This window comes from Bos indicus, chromosome 6 (genome assembly GCF_029378745.1).
Source record: "Bos indicus isolate NIAB-ARS_2022 breed Sahiwal x Tharparkar chromosome 6, NIAB-ARS_B.indTharparkar_mat_pri_1.0, whole genome shotgun sequence".
NCBI lineage: Eukaryota > Metazoa > Chordata > Mammalia > Artiodactyla > Bovidae > Bos > Bos indicus.
Genome location: NC_091765.1, coordinates 84,240,057 through 84,257,291, shown reverse-complemented (window position 1 = coordinate 84,257,291; position 17,235 = coordinate 84,240,057). Strand labels below are relative to the sequence as shown.

At 37.8% G+C, this 17,235-nt stretch overlaps 1 protein-coding gene across 4 annotated transcripts in view; it reads left to right on the top strand.

Moving 5' to 3' along the window:
* The window catches only part of TMPRSS11D (transmembrane serine protease 11D), a 62,791-nt gene extending 47,986 nt beyond the window's left edge, over positions 1-14,805 (top strand). The window contains exons 6-12 of one of the 4 annotated variants that reach the window (XM_070791536.1): positions 300-338; positions 3,600-3,777; positions 7,041-7,300; positions 8,443-8,585; positions 10,612-10,765; positions 12,911-12,978; positions 14,462-14,805. In XM_070791536.1, coding sequence (XP_070647637.1) covers positions 300-338; positions 3,600-3,777; positions 7,041-7,300; positions 8,443-8,585; positions 10,612-10,765; positions 12,911-12,978; positions 14,462-14,476 — 857 coding nt within the window. In that variant the 3' untranslated portion in view covers positions 14,477-14,805. Of the gene's footprint in view, positions 1-299; positions 339-3,599; positions 3,778-7,040; positions 7,301-8,442; positions 8,586-10,611; positions 12,154-12,910; positions 12,979-13,382; positions 13,458-14,450 lie in introns of those variants that run through there. The other 3 variants (XM_070791535.1, XM_070791534.1, XM_070791537.1) reach the window with 3 other exon arrangements.
* Positions 14,806-17,235: the final 2,430 nt, after the last annotated feature.

The following is a 17,235-nucleotide window of genomic DNA, read 5'->3' as shown; positions in this document are numbered from 1 at the left end:
AAGTAAACTGAGTGACTTGAGAACAGAAATATCTTTTAAATATCTTTTAACTGTTTGATGAGAAGTTAATGCACAAATTTTAGTGTGATTAATGACAAATTGGGGCAAGATAATAAAGGCAGGTTTTTGGGACTCAGATTCTCTCAGCAGGTCTGGGGTGGAGCCTAGGAATCTAAATTTAGCAGTCCTACAAATGATTCTGATTATGGTTGTCTTAGGACTACACTTTAAGAGATTAATGTGAAATGATATACAGTCTTTTTTGTATTGATCTGACTCCCCCTCTTTTTTAACACTAGCAATAACTGGCCAGGATACAATACAACTGTTCACTCGAGGTAAGATTTTAAATTACTTTGTAAATGTGGTTTACCAAAATAACAAGGGTAAATGTTCAAGTGATTTGTACTCTTTGCCAAGGAAGTATCTATTGAGATGGCATCAGTATTCTTAGTTTACTCATGTAGGTTGTTGTTGAAATTAGACACTGCTGACCTCATTGGGCTATGAAGTGATATTTAGGTTTTCTCCTATTTTTAGAAGGAGGAAGAAGTATTAGTGCCATTCCACCCACTCTGTATCAAGTTTGGTCTCATTAAAGTTTTCTTGGCAGCTTTGGAAAGTTTCTCCAGCCCTGATTCTATGGTTGCATTTTAGCAGACTTGCAAATTACGTTTGGCTGCACCATTTATATAGCTTTTCCTAACTACCAGAATAGTTTGCTTTGTGATAGATTTAAGTTAATCATAGAGTATAATAAAAAAATTACAAAAAGCATTATGAGTTTTATGTCTATAACATAACAGAAAAGTCAGGGTTTTCCAATGTCATTATATATACTCTCAGGCTAGGATAGCGGACATATAAACCCCTAGAAAAGAGTAGTTTGCTCCTTGGGCTGATAACATATAGTTAGAAATTAGTTTAATATATCTTGATAGCTGGCCTATCTCAGATACTTAAGCGATATTATAAATTAATACTTCCTCTATGGGTGTTTTTCAACTTCACGTATATTTATTTTAATAATTAATGCTTCTTTTTTATTAGAATGTGCTTAAATAATTTACTAGGGGCTTCCCTCGTGGCTCGAATGGTAAAGAATCCACTTGCAACTGGGAGACCCAGGTTCGATCTCTGGGTTGAGAAGATCTCCTGGAGAAGGGGATGGCAACCCACTCCGGTATTCTTGCCTGCAGAATCCCATGGACAAAATAATTTACTAGAGAACTTCCTTGGAGTATGCAGCAAAGGAACCTATATGCCATTTATATTCTTAATAGAAGTCTACTCCTCCTCTATCTGGGAGATCTGTTGGAAAATAAATGCCTTTGGATGGCATCCTATTGAAGTCATATCACTCACCTTAGAGCTGGTTCAGCAACAGAAACTTTTCATGGTGATTTACCTCTAATTTCTTAGTAACATACTAACCAAGAGGAAATAAACCATGAAAGTAGGAGTTGAGTGATCAAGCCCGCATTTCAGCTTTGGCCACTGGAGTGTCATGGGCTTTCTTAAGATGTTTAAATAAACCTAATCTAGATACTTAAAAACCCTCAATCACCCTCGAGAATATTCTGTGGACCTAAAGTAATTCCTTTTCTGGGGCCCATTTGGTAAGATAGAGTCAGTTATGGATGTGGACTGGGTCGTCCGTGATGAACTGCATTACCACCACAGCCTTCATGATAAGAGTAGTTTCCCTCTAATGTCACTATGCACATGAATCACTTGTTAAATACAGCTGCTAAGAAGTTCTGGGAACCTAATGTATGGCTTGGTGACTCTAGTTAGTAATATGGTATTATACATTTGAAAGCTGCTGAGAGTAGGTCATAAGTATTCCTACCAAACATACACACAAAAATGAGTTAACTGTGTTAGGTATTGTGGGCTTCCCAAGTGACTCAGTGGTAAAGACTCCACCTGCCAGTGCAAAGATGCAGGAGACCGGGGTTCAATCCCTGGGTCAGGAAGTTCCCCTGGAGGAGGAATGACAACCTACACCAGTATTCTTGCTTGGAGAATCCCATGGGCAGAGGAGTCTGGCGGGCTACAGTCCATAGGGTCTCAGAGTTGGACACAACTAAGTGACATGCCCATGCATGCATGTGTGAGGTGTTGCTGCTGCTAAGTCGCTTCAGCCGTGTCCAACTCTGTTCGACATCATAGACGGCAGCCCATCGGGCTCCCCCATCCCTGGGACTCTCCAGGCAAGAACACTGGAGTGGGTTGCCATTTCCGTCTTCGATGCATGAAAGTGAAAAGTGAAAGTGAATTTGCTCAGTCGTGTCCAACTCTTAGCGACCCCATGGACTGCAGCCTACCAGGCTCCTCCATCCATGGGATTTTCCAGGCAAGAGTACTGGAGTGGGATGCCATTGCCTTCTCCGTGAGGTGTTAGATGTGTTAATTATATTGAACTTGGTAATCATTCTGCAGTGTATTTGTATGTAATATCATCACATTGTACACTTAAAATATACACAATTTTATTTGTCAATTCTTTAGTAAAGTTCAAGGAAAAATGCAATTTTTGATTTGTTCCCTAAGGTGAGTCTGAGAGTCAACATTTCTTTTTGTTGTTGTTCATCTTTATTGTGGTATTATAATATATTTAAAGTGTACAATGTCATGATTTGATATATATATATATATATTATGAAAAGGGTTCCCTCATCTAGCTAATTAACACATTCATCACCTCATGTATTTATTACCTCCCTCCCTTTTTTTTGGCAAGAACATTTAAGTTCTACTCTCTAGTAAATTTCAATTATATGATACAGTGCTGTCAGACATAGTCATAATGTTATACATTTGATTCTCAGACCTTATTCAGCTTATATCTGAAAGTTTATATCCTTTAACCAAACTCTTCCTATTTCCCCTACACCCTGGCAACCACTTTCTACTGTTTCTGGGTGTTTGGCTTTTTTTTAAATTTCCACACAGAAGTGATACCATGCAGTATTTGCCTTTGTCTGGCTTATTTCCTTAGGACAATACCCTACAGTTTCATCCATGTTGTTGCAAGAGACCGGATTTCCTTCCTTTTTAAGGCTGAAAAACATTTCAATGTGTGTGCATGTTTCTATGTGCATATATACCACACTGTTTCTTAATCCACGCATCTACTGATAATCACTTAGATTGTTTCCACTCAGAGCCAACATTTCTATCAAGCTCTTTGGGGACACTTATGTTGCAGGTCCACAGAACACACTTTGAATAGCAAGGCTATTGAGAAGATGGATATTCCCCAGGGAATCTGTAGCCTCAGCTAGTTCCTCTAGCACTGACCTACCTTAACCCCCACTCATGACAAATTCCAAAGAACTCTGAATCTGCTCCACAATTTGAAGCCTCCATGACAATCAAGTTCAGAAATGTTTTCTAAAATGAAATCTATAGGTAACAGTCAGATAAGTATTCTAAAAGTATAACATATTGATCATGCTTTTGGAAAGCCTAGCATGTCCTAAGAAAGAATACATAAAAGACATAAAAGTCATAAATTATGGTGAAATTCTTACAGCATCTCCCAGATGTAAGCATCATGATCTTCCTTGCACATTACTTCCCTTTCCCATTAGAATGTGGGGTCCGCTCAGACCTGATAACCTTGTCTGAGGAGAGAATCATAGGAGGCAGTAAAGCTGAGAAAGGAGACTGGCCATGGCAAGTCAGTCTACAGTGGAGCAGTTCTCACCGCTGCGGAGGAGCCTTGATCAGTAATAGGTGGATCCTGTCAGCAGCTCACTGCTTCAGAAGGTAAGACTGCAGTTCCCTATCCATCTTAGCATGCCCTAGTTGTTTCAACAAATACTTACATCTGTGTTAGAGGGTATCAATCAATCACATAGTACTAGAGATACTAAGTAACTTGCCCAGAATAACACTGCTAATGTGCAACACAGGTAAGGTTCATAAATTCAACTGGTTCCAAACCTTGCTGAAATAAAGGAAAAGAAGGGTGGGAGAGAGGCAGACAGAGAAGAAGAGTACCTTTTAGCATCTTCACTAAAATGACCTGAGTAAAAGAAGTTTAGTGTAAAAAAAAAATCCATGTATTTGTTTGTTGTCAAATATTTTTTCTTTAGAATTTCTAATTAGCACTTACTCTTCTGCAAATTGCTATACCTCACAAAAGTATCTCCTGGACAATATATATAATTTCTATTTTTTCATATAACTCCACTGTCAAAACTCCACAAAACTCTCAAATTATTTGGTTACATTTTGTTTTTATTCAACCTTAAGAGCATGTTGAATTATCAGCTTCCAATTCACAGAATCTTATTTTCATCAGTTTGTATAAGACTTTTCTCTCATTTTTCTCCTGTCATACCTGAATTCCAATTCTAGTGCCTTCCCTGCCCCCATAGGCCTCACCCAAATACTTGACATGTGTCTTTAAATATGCAATTACCTGTAAAACCTTTAGTTTGTGTGTGTGCTTCTTTAATTTATATAAGTAAAACTGTGTATCAGTCTCATATTGTTCCTTAATGTTTTTGCTCAACACTTGCAATTTTAATCTGGTCCACAACTACATCCACCATATCCCTTCATCCAGCTAGGCTGCGCCAACTTCCCACAGCCACAGATTGCAGCACATACAACTTTTTCTCATGCCTGCATATGAGCCTCTCTACAAACCTTCATCACATCACTGCAGATGGTGACTGCAGCAATGAAATTAAAAGATACTTGCTCCTTGGAAGGAAAGCTATGACAAACCTAGACAGCATATTCAAAAGCAGAGATATCACTTTGCCAGCAAAGGTCCATATAGTCAAAGCTATGGTTTTTCCAGTAGTCATGTATGGATGTGAGAGTTGGACCATAAAGAAGACTGAGTGCCAAAGAATTGATGCTTTTGAGCTGTGGTGTTGAAGAGGACTCTTGAGAGTCCCTTGGACTGCAAAGAGATCACACCAGTCAATTCTTAAGGAAATCAACCCTGAATTTTCACTGAAAGGACTGACGCTGAAGCTGAAGCTCCCCAATACTTTGGCCCCCTGATGCAGAGAGCCAACTCACTGGAAAAGACTCTGATGCTGGGAAAGACTGAATGCAGAAGGAGAGGGAGACGACAGAGGATGAGATGGTTGGATGGCATCACCAACTCAATGGATATGAGTTTAAGCAAACTCCAAGAGATGGCGAAGGACAGGGAAGCCTGGCATGCTGCAGTTCATGGAGTCACAAAGAGTCAGACATGACTGAGAGACTGAACATCAACAAATAAACCTTCAAGAATTTCTTTGACACATGCACCCAGAAGTGTATATACAGTGTGCTAAATACACTGCAGTGCTTTCCAGAATTTTGTATCTTCACATTTAATGCAAAAGAGTTTGAACTTCTTTCTCACCAACACAATATTATCCTTTTTTAATTTTTTCTATTCTTGTGAATATACATTAGATGCTCATTACTGTTATAATTTTCACTTCTCCACTTACTAGTGAGTTTGAGTATTTTTCATGTCTACTGGCTGTTTGGCCTTCTCCTCCCATAAACGCCTATTAATATTTTTGTTCATTTTATAATGGTTCTCTTTCCATTTATTGTTGGCTTATAGAATTCTGTTTATTCTACAAAAATTTTAGATGTTAAACATTGCAAGTATTTTTTCATGGTTTTTCATTCATCTGATAAATATATCTATGGTGCAGTTAATTTTGTTTTTAGTTTTATATATCTTTTAATTGATTTGCTTTTTTAATGTTCAGTTCAGTTCAGTCGCTCGGTCGTGTCCAACTCTTTGCGACCCCATGAATCGCAACACGCCAGGCCCCCCTGTCCATCACCAACTCCCGGAGTTCATGCAGACTCACGTCCATCGAGTCAGTGATGCCATCCAGCCATCTCATCCTCTGTCATCCCCTTTTCCTCCTGCCCCCAATCCCTCCCAGCATCAGAGTCTTTTCCAATGAGTCAACTCTTCGCATGAGGTGGCCAAAGTACTGGATTTTCAGCTTTAGCATCATTCCTTGCAAAGAAATCCCAGGGCTGATCTCCTTCAGAATGGACTGGTTGGATCTCCTTGCAATCCAAGGGACTCTCAAGAGTCTTCTCCAATACCACAGTTCAAAAGCATGTTACAGACCTTTTTACTGAAGTATAGATGATGCACAATATTATATGTTATAGGTGCACAACATAGTAATTCACAGTTTTTAAAGGTTATACTCCATTCATTATAAAATATTGGCTACATTCCCTGTATTGTACAATATATCCTTATAGTTTATTTTATACACAACAGTTTATAGTTCTTAATCCCTGCTCTATCTTGTGACTCCCCCCCTTTCTCCCCCTAGTAACCATTAGTTTGCGCTCTATGTACGGCACACTTAATATTGATTTCATGAAATTCATTCTTCTTAACTGTTCAGTTTGTATTTTGGGAGTTTGGCAAAAAGTCCCTATTCCTAGATCATAAAGATAATGCCTTACATTTTGTATATATTAGTGCTCTCTCTCTCTCTCTCTGTATTCATACACACAAACATATGCACCAAAATCTTCAACAAGCAACATATTTAGTACAGAAAAATCATTTATCCACTGATAAGACAGGGAGCTCATTCATCACTACTATTTAAATGGAGCTTCTACCTAAAGGAAAGGAAAAAAAATAACAGAAGGAATCAGTTAAAACTAAAGTGAACATTGTTTCAGACTTCTTAGTTGCTTAAATGGAAGGATGTAGAAAAGGGAGAAATAAAAGAAAAGTTTTGCTAAACTAGTGTTCATCAAAGTACCAGGATATCCTCATTGGAATAACAGAATACCAGGATGTTCATCACCCCACAATGTGTTTGCTAAAGCATTTCTATGTTTCTTTAGACCAATGATCATTGTGCCAGTAAAGAGTTACAGAAATAGATCCCAAAGAAATGTCGATTAAATAGTTCCTAGATTGGGAGGGGGTGGGGGGCAGGGCTGGATGACAAACGCAAAATCCAAACATTTGAAATTCTCACAAGTTCTCTATTCAAATAGCATGTTTTCATATTTTTTAGCCACTCTGATCCTCGCCAATGGATTGCCACCTTTGGTACTTCCACAATATCTCCTCAACTGAGAGTAGGAGTAAGGAATATTTTAATCCATGACAATTATAAACCTGAAACTCATGAAAACGATATTGCACTCGTACAACTTGATAGAGAAGTCACCTTTAACAGATATATTCATACAGTGTGTCTCCCAGAGGCTAACCAGGCCATTTCAGCTGGTTCCACTGCTTATGTAACAGGATGGGGATCTCAGAGTTATAGCGGTAAGTATCTCAGGAAAAATCAAAACAAAGACAACAGCTGTATCTCCTGGTACTTGCCACTATGCATTTTTTCTAATGAAGGGACACCTTAAAGGCAGGTTTCTACAGAGAGAACTATCCTACAGTTTGATCATCCTAAGCTCTAACAAGAGTTCCCTCAGCAAAGAAAGTGCTGTCCCTAGAAACTATAGGGAATTCTCAAATATAGTAATAGGGAAATGTGAAAGGAAGCGACAAAAAAATATGAGTTCTCCAATGATCCAGAGACTCTATAAGGACTCAAGTGGCTCCCCTAAAAGGAAAATTTTAAAAATTTAAGATAGAATTTGGATAGGTATCCTTTAAGGGTTTTAACAACTTTTAAGGTATTACCAGCCATTTAAGTTATTCTGAAATGAAATAAAATTCTGCCTTTACAGCAAGAAATTCTATGTGTCCACAAGTGTTTTTCACACTTGTTTTTGAAGTGAATAAAATCAGATAAAAAATAAGGATGACATGAAAGAGCAAATATGACCAAAGGGAAAACAAGAGTATCAGCTAGGGACTGGAAGGGTAGAATTAACAATATGTGCATGTTTCTACCCATGTTGTAGACCATCTCTCCAAGGAATAAAACAAAAGCCTCATTGTCCTAAAAAAAAGTTCATTGTATTTCCATGGCCCAAAGTAATTTGGTATAATAGATAAAATTTGTGCCAATAAGAAAAAATGGCAATGCCATTGTGAAGAAACATCAATATGCAATAAATTCATTCTTTAGCCTTGAAACCAGATTGGTTACTCTTTTGTTACTAGATTAAAGGTTACTCAACATGTAATTTTCTAATTCAGAATCACTCAGTGGACATTTCAGAGTCTACTAATCTATTTTAAGGAAGCAGACGCTTTTCCCTAAGGGGCACTATATGACAAAGCTAAAATAAAACAAACACAACAAAGATACTGATGTATGTAAAGGGGTTATCCGTCTCTAATGCAGAAATCATTGCTAAGGAAAAGACTCCTAGGACATCTTCAGTAGCCTTCTTTGCTGAATAAGAGATATATTTGGAGTACAAATATTCTTTCCTATATTCACCATAGTTTCATTAATTCATCTACCCTGAAGTCCATTTTATTTCTCCCTTTATACTTAATAGGCAGCACAGTTTCAGATCTAAACCAAGGACGGGTCAATATAATAAGTAATACTGTATGTAACGCACCAGCTGGTTATAATGGAGCCGTCCTGTCTGGAATGCTATGTGCTGGACTACCTGAAGGTGGAGTGGACGCGTGCCAGGTAAGTTCAAGACAACCTTATCCATGTCATTGTTCAAGTTTATAAGCACTTACTAGCATGTCTTACCATGACAGACATAGTAGTAGTAGTAGTGTTAGTTGCACAGTTGTGTGCAATTCTTTGTGACCCCATGGACTGTAGCCTGCCAGGCTCCTTTTGTCCATGGGATTCTCCAGGCAAGAATGCTGGAGTGGATTGCCATTCCCTTCTCCAGGGGATCTTCTCAACCCAGGGATCGAACCCAGTTCTCCTGCATTGAAGGCAGATCCTTTACCATCTGAGATACAACATAATTTCACCCTAAATGTCTAGATTTTACAGATTCTTATATGAAATTTTCCTGCATGTTCCATTCTGGGCCTCACTGATTTTCAGCTAAAATACTATAATGCCTAGAGTTTATGTCTCAAAGTAGCACTTTATGTAAGAATTTATGAGATCTTATTTGTTTTTGTTCATTCATTCATTTTTTTGAATTGCATCACTTAATTTCTATGTGCCAGTCTTTGTACTTATACAACATCACTTGAGCTCAGCAGGTGTATGGTTTAGAAGAGAGAACACAGGCATAAATGTTTGTTCAGTGAGGCGGTAGAGCTGGCCAAATATAGGAAACATTGCATCTATTAAACTAAGTCCCTCTTAGTTTAATATTTGCTTGCCCTCTCTTGGTAACATGTTTTGTAGAGAAATCTCTTACTATAGAAGAAACAGCAGAAAAACACAGTGATGGGAAAGTGCTGAGAACTGGCAAACTGGAGCACATATGCATTATCTAAAGGAGCCAGGAGCTAATCGGCTCCACACAGGGACTGTCATGCAAGCTGGTGATTCAGACACTAAATTTCTCCCCATATAAACCAGTAATAAAGCACTCATGGAAGAACTAACTACTAAGAGCAGTCAAATGAATACCAAACTATTCTATAAGCATAGCTGGTGATAATAGCTGACTTTTATTAGTACTGACCATTTAGCAGGATGTACTCAGAGTGCTAGGTGTGTTAAACTCTATTAAACACATAAAATTATTATTTACAGAGGAAGAAGCTGAAATACAGAGGGCTGTTATGTGGCTTACTGGAAATCATATAGTTATTAAGTAGAGGATTAAAACCTAGACCAATTCAGGAACCTCAGACTTAACTCATCATGCAACATGGAAGATATACCAATTTTTCTCTCCATATGGACTAATACATGTAAAAATATTTAGTTGGTTGATTTATTATCAATATTATAAGTGGCTCATAAACATTTCATAAGGAATGCTTTACTCATTGCCATATAAATTTCTTTTCTATTATTCACCAAAAGGGTATTTTTGATATATCAATACTATACATGAAACACTATGCATTATGCTATGAATAGGAAGATAAATGAGATTTCTAAAAACATGTTCATTCAATAAATATTTTCTTAGCCTTCCCTTTGAGCTAGAAGCTTAGAGAATAGCAGTGTCCAGAACATGTATGCCTCCCTTCCCTGATAAACCTTACAGTATAGCCTGAAAAATAGACACTGAACAATATCATAAATGCAGTGAGGGTTGCAGAGATGTGCAACTGCTACAATGAGGGGAGCTGACTCGGTGGGAGTAAATTCAAAAGGCATGCAAATGTGCTTGTATAAAATAAAGAAGTAGCAATGAAGGAGATATACACAGGGTGTGAGAACACTGGCAGTAAAAAATAATCTAGCCCAAAGCTAGAAGGGGTGACACTGGGGAAGAAAGGTGGAAGTCAGGGGTAACCCCCTGAAGGAGGGGAGCCTGGTCAGGGTAGCAGGCTGGTGAAGTCTAGGAGATGTGCTTCTCATCTTCTTACACTTGCTGAAGGAACAACATGTGTACTTGGAGGATTTTTTTAATTTTTGCATGACTTAGTATATAGCATTTCAACAAGAAATGTAAGACTAACTTTTCTGTCATTGTGTATGTGATTTCTACTATCATAGGAATAAACTTCTTCATACTTTGGGGTTGTCTTCAAGTTTAAATAATCTTTCATTCTATTTCCTTCAGGGTGACTCTGGTGGCCCTCTAGTACAAGAAGACTCACGGCAACACTGGTTCATCGTGGGGATAGTAAGCTGGGGGTATCAATGTGGTCTGCCAGATAAACCAGGAGTATACACTAGAGTGACAGCCTACCGTGACTGGATAACCCAACAAACTGGTATCTAGTGCAATAAATACATCTTGGTTCAAGAGTCTGAATGCAGACATGCCTGTCTAAAATTCTAAAACTTTCCAGCTGCAAAAGAAACTAAGTGTTCTATTTTAAGTTTCACACTATTTAATCTTTCTCTGTTACTATGGGTTTATATTTTCTCAAGAAAATTACATGAATGTTGCATAGTACTGGGGCTATATGCCAGGGGAAACATAATAAACTAGTCACAGAGGTAACAATTATGCTATACTTGTGATAACCTAAGTACTACTAGTGAGAAAAGCAGGTACCCAGAGAGTGAAAACTAGAGGCAACTGCACAAGTCTCCAGGACCAGAGGAGTTTCCTCTAAGGAAACCTCATCGAAGCTGAGAAAGGGGCAAAGTATAGAAACTTGCAAAGGAAAAACTTGTAGATAACATTCAGGACAGAATACCGTGAGGCAAGAAAAATACTAGTTTTTAAAATTTCTGGTTACTTAATATTTTATATGAGGTGTGAGTCCTAAAAGTTACGTATGAAGTCACTGTAGTCACACAGCAATCTTAATTATCCTGTAGCAACATGCTCCCATGAGAACTAACCAATGAATTTCAGGCACTTAACAATCCAAACTAGAATATTCACTCCTCATCAGAGAACCAAAGAATTATAATTTTCATAACTATTATTTAAAATACCTTCATCTATGTGAATGAGAGAATTTGTCCCCTCCATAGAGAAACTGAGTAAATATACCTACACAACATTCTCAGGTAACTTACAATTGTGTACATACACGTTGCTTTTTAACAACTAAATATGAGTAACTTTAAGATCTAAAGATCACCAGTGGCAGTTATTTTTGAAAGTTTAGGGATCCTCTGTAGCTAAACTCAAGTAATGAAAGTCATGAGGGAAAAAATAGGAAGGATTGCTTTGCAAAAAAGTAAAAATAAAAAGGGTAAATAGCTTTATTTCAATACAATTATCTTAGTGAAGAAACTTTTCTCTCTCTCCTTTTTCCTCCCTCTTTCTCCCCCCTCCCTCCATCCCTCCCTCTCCCCATCTCCTTCCTTCCCTCTTTTAATAGATGCACATCCAAAGAACATGCATAAAATGTATTAACATTTAATGGCACAGCAATTTATGTAATATGAATTATGAATGTTACTGAATTTTTATGGGATTCTAGCATGATCATCTATGTGTCAGAGCGTCCACCTTTTAAAAGCCAATTCATGACACCTGGATGTCAGAACAACTACATGCATTATGATGAAAATGTCTTGTATTTACTCATGTAAAATTGTGAAATCATTTACTTTATAGAAGCTGAAAATTTAACTGACTCTCAGTGAAATGTACAAATAAGTACTGGTACACATTATTCCAAATAAACTATTTTAAAAACACTTCTCTGCCTAAGTATTTATTGAAAGTTATGGTTTATGAAAGACAATCCAAAACAATTTACTTAATTGGTTCTTCAACAAGAGAATTGACAATTAGACTCTACAGTCTTGGCACTTTCAACTGCCTTATAATCAAGCTCTATAACTAAGCAAGCATCTAGTTTGACACTTCCTGGCTGCTCCCAATGAGGACAATATTAAACTGGTCATTTAGAGTAAGTCTCAAGGGAATGTGTTTGTGCAAGAGTGTTGGTGTGTTTTCATGTTTGTGTGTGTGCCTTCACATAATCATAAACATACTAGTTTCTATTTATTGAAAACTATAAAGGAAAGTACTTCTTTAGCAGATTTGATTATTCAAAATATTTAGCAAATATTCATATCTTTATGAAGAGACATTTGAAGAAATCCACCTGTCACATATCACTTCATCTCCAAATTCTCTCATGATGAAGCAAAACTTTAAATTCACCAGGATCAAAACAAATTATCCAGAGCAAAGAAATCACACTGATCAGAATTCAAATTAAGTAGAAAGCCATTCTGGTGAAAAAGAGAACTGAACTAAATGAGAAATTAATTTAAAAAGCAAACAAAGCTCAGGATTTTCCTACCTCCAATCACACAAGTTAGACTGGAATTACTTATGCAATAAAATCTGTTGATACAGTATTAATAAATGATTTTTTTCCTTGCAAAATTCATCCATCTAACGAGTCATTCATTTTTTTACTCATCGATTTGTTTGCCAATAGATTTTGAGCACTTCCAATTTGCCAGGAAAATTGTTGGCCAGCTGAGTCAACTTCAAGGAAAGAATAAGGTAAGCAGAAGAAGATGCAAAAGTCCTGAGGTGATTACAAGTTTACGGGTTTGAGGAACACTAGGGGGTTTCCCAGGTGGCACTAGTGGTAAAGAACCCACCTGTCAATGCAGGAGACCTAAGACACATGGGTTTGATCCCTAGGTTGGGAAGATCCCCTGGAGGAGGTTCGACAACCCACTCCAGTATTCTTGCCTGGAAAATCCCATGGACAAAGAAGCTTTGCCAGTTACAGTCCATGGGATCGCAAAGAGTCAGACATGACTAAGTGACTAACACACAAAAAGTCAGCATGACTGGAGTGAAACTAATAAAAGACTGGTGTTAGGGGAGGTTGAAGAAATAAATGCAAAGGTAAAATTCTGAAAGGAAATTAGATGATTTTTTTTTTTTTTACTTTCTAGACTTCCCTGGCAGTCCAGTGGTTACGACTTCACCTTTCAATGAGGGGGGCATGGGTTTGATCCCTGGTCAAGGAGCTAAATCCCATATGCCTTGAGGCCAGAAAATATAAAACAAAAGCAACATTAAAACAAATTCAATAAAGACTTTAAAATGGTCCACATCAAAAAAAGTCTTTAAATTTTTTCTATTTTCTGAAGTCTACACTGGTGAAACTGAGGTTAATCATCAGTTGGATCTATTAAACCTGGAACCTACCTTCACTGATTGAATTCGTTTTAATTGCTACTACAAAACTTGTATGTCCTCCAAGTGGCATGTAATCCAAACAATATAATGTTTTCCCAAGTTGTGTCCAGTTCAAGCTCCAGTTGCTTAAGAGTGGTGGAGACGGCAGACCCTCCAACCTGGAATGCCTGAATGACCACTTAGTGACATTTTGATGTCAGAGGGCCAGATGCTCCATCCTCAGAAGATGCCAACACCACCATTTTATGACCATGAGTTCTATGATGAAGGCTGTAGCTTAGTTATATCTGTGCAGAAACACAATTACCTTATCTCTTTCTTATTTCCAATCATCTTTCTCCATTCTCCCTGCACTTCAGACCACCCTGTTTGCTTATCCCGAGTCCTTCCCTTTGGGAAGTCCAATTTAATATTTTGTTCTCCCATCTTCTTACTTGGCCATCTCATGAATATGAAACAAAGACCCCCTGAAGCTGAGGTCCTCTGCCAAATTTATGATTAACCTCTCTATCCAAAACTATTTTCCCTTTCTTGTCCCATACCTATTAAGGAAAGAGGAGATTCAAAGAAAAGAGGAGATTGATATTGAGCAAGACCCTATGGGGTCCTCCTGGGAACAAAAGTACTTCCTTGTCCCCTCTGTTTCTTGTTCAAAGACTTTCCCTGAGTTCCAAAGAGCACATTTAAACTGCTAATAATTAGGAATGTGAGTGAAAGCAAAAACAAAGGAAAAGCAGCCAAGAAACCATAGTGTAATGATAAATAAGAAAATTAGTTCCTCTTTAAATTATATACATAACAATTTGATACTTTTCTTTGAGTTCTTTGACAGGAAGTAAGGCGCTGACCCAGATGAAGAATGGTAACTTCAGGCTAAGCACAAGCATGTAGACCTCAGATTGGTTTGAACCAGAAGGCTGCTGATTAAGATTCCCGGACCACCACCCTATAACCTCACTACTAACCAATCAGAAGAAACTCATGCATCCTGCAGCCCTCCCCTTAAGTTTGCCTTTAAAGATTCTTCCCTGAAGACTATTGGGGAGTTTAAGTGTTTTGAGCATGAGCCTCCCATACCCCTTGCATGGCCCCTGCAATTAGCCTTTCTCTGCCCCAAATTCCAATGTTTCAGTTTGTTTGGTTCCATTGTGCATCAAGCACAGGAACTTGGGTTCAACAACAAATAAACACTTTCTCTGTTGCAACACTCCATGGTCTCAGCATTTGGCTTACTATGCATCAGGCAAATGAACCTCGTTTGGTTACACTGGCTACTCTGTAGAGAAAGGTAAAGAGGACAAGAGAAGAAGGGATACAGTCAGAAGACTAATGAAGACTAATGCAGTAATCAAAGGAAAAGATGGGACTGATTGGATTAAACAGCTAACAGTGAAGATGATGAAAAATAATGCCATTCAGAAAATACATGTGGGGAGAAACAAGAGTTTCTGATAGACTAGATTTAGAGGCTGAGGAAAAGGAAAAAATCAAGGTTGACTCAAATTAGGAGTCTGAATCACTGAGATGAAATTTGAGAGGAGTAAGTTTTGCTCAGAGTTGGAGAACTGACAATTTCTTTCTGAATCTGTTACATTTTAAATATACAAATAATAAGGTCAGGTAAACAACTGTAAATGTAAATACATATCTGTAGCTCTGGGGAGAGATTGAGACCTGAAATATCTATTTGATGACATTTACAGTTTCAGGGAAGTGGGGGACAAAAACCATGCTGGATGACTAGAAGAGGGAGTGGGAAATATAGCTTTTGGAAAATGGAAGGAAATACCTTGAGGATCAAGGAATATTTTGATAGCTAAAGAAGATGGAATGATTTTAGCATCACAACAGAAAGGGATTTAAATGAAAGAAGTTAAATTTGATTTTCTTAAAATTAAGAACTCTCTATCCAAAATACACTATTAAGGAGTAAAAAAGTCAAAATGACAGAGTGAGAAGATATTTGCCATATACATAACAGATACCGTATATCTAGAATGCATGGGGAATGACTACAGATCAAAAGGAAAAAGATAACTCAAAAGAAAAATGGAAAAAGATTGAAAAGGCATATCAGAAAAAAAAGAAGTTTAAGTGGATGATAATGCAAGATGAGGGTTTAACCTTATTAGAAATAAAGAAATGTAAAATAAAGCTACTGTAATTTATCACAGCCACACATGTACCAATGGATAAAACTGGACAGTCTGACGATATCAAGAATTGGTAAGGATGTTGTTGTTTAGCCACTAAGCCATATTCTGACTCATTTGTGGCTCCATGGACTGTAGTCCACCAGGCTCCTCTGTCCATGAGATTTCCCAGGCAAGAATACTGGAGTAGGTTGTCCTTTCCTTCTCCAGGGGATCTTTCCAAGAAAGGGATCAAACCCACCTCTCCTGCATTGCGAGTGGATTCCTTACAACTGAGCTACCAGGGGCTCATTGGTAAGGATGGGAGAGTGTAAATTTCTTTAACGTGAAAAAAAAAAATGACATTATCAAACAAAGAATATCATATGCATATCCTACAATACAGCAATTTTATTCCAAAGTGAACACTCTAGAAATGGTTGCACATGTGCAGGAATATTCAAAGCAGTATTATTCCTCACAGCCAAACAGTGGAAACAACCAAATGTCCTTCAACAGTAAAATGGACAAATAAATCTTATTTTTCACACAATGGAATACAGTGCAGCAATAAAAATGAACAGACTAGAGTCACACCTAATAACATGGCTGAACCTTAATATGCCAGCAAATATGGAAAATTCAGCAGTGGCCACAGGACTGGAAAAGTTTTCATTCCAGTCCCAAAGAAAGGCAATGACAAAGAATGCTCAAACTACCACACAATTGCACTCATCTCACACACTAGTAAAGTAATGCTTAAAATTCTCCAAGCCAGGCTTCAGCAATACGTGAACCGTGAACTTCCAGATGTTCAAGCTGGTTTTAGAAAAAGCAGAGGAACCAGAGATCAAATTGCCAACATCCGTTGGATCATGGGAAAAAGCAAGAGAGTTCCAGAAAAACATCTATTTCTGCTTTATTGACTATGCCAAAGCCTTTGACTGTGTGGATCACAATAAACTGTGGAAAATTCTGAAAGAGATGGGTATCCCAGACCACCTGACCTGCCTCTCGAGAAACATATATGCAGGTCAGGAAGCAACAGTTAGAACAAGACATGGAACAACAGACTGGTTCCAAAGAGGAAAAGGAGTACATCAAGGCTGTATATTGTCACCCTGCTTATTTAACTTATATGCAGAGTACATCATGAGAAACGCTGAGCTGGAAGAAGCACAAGCTGGAATTAAGATTGCCGGGAGAAATATCAATAACCTCAGACATGCAGATGACACCACCCTTATGGCAAAAAGTGAAGAGGAACTAAAAGCTTCTTGATGAAAGTGAAAGAGGAGAGTGAAAAAGTTGGCTTAAAGCTCAACCTTCAGAAAACGAAGATCACAGTATCTGGTCCCATCACTTCATGGGAAATAGATGGGGAAACAGTGGAAACAGTGTCAGACTTTATTTTGGGGGGCTCCAAAATCACTGCAGATGGTGATTGCAGCCATGAAATTAAAAGACACTTACT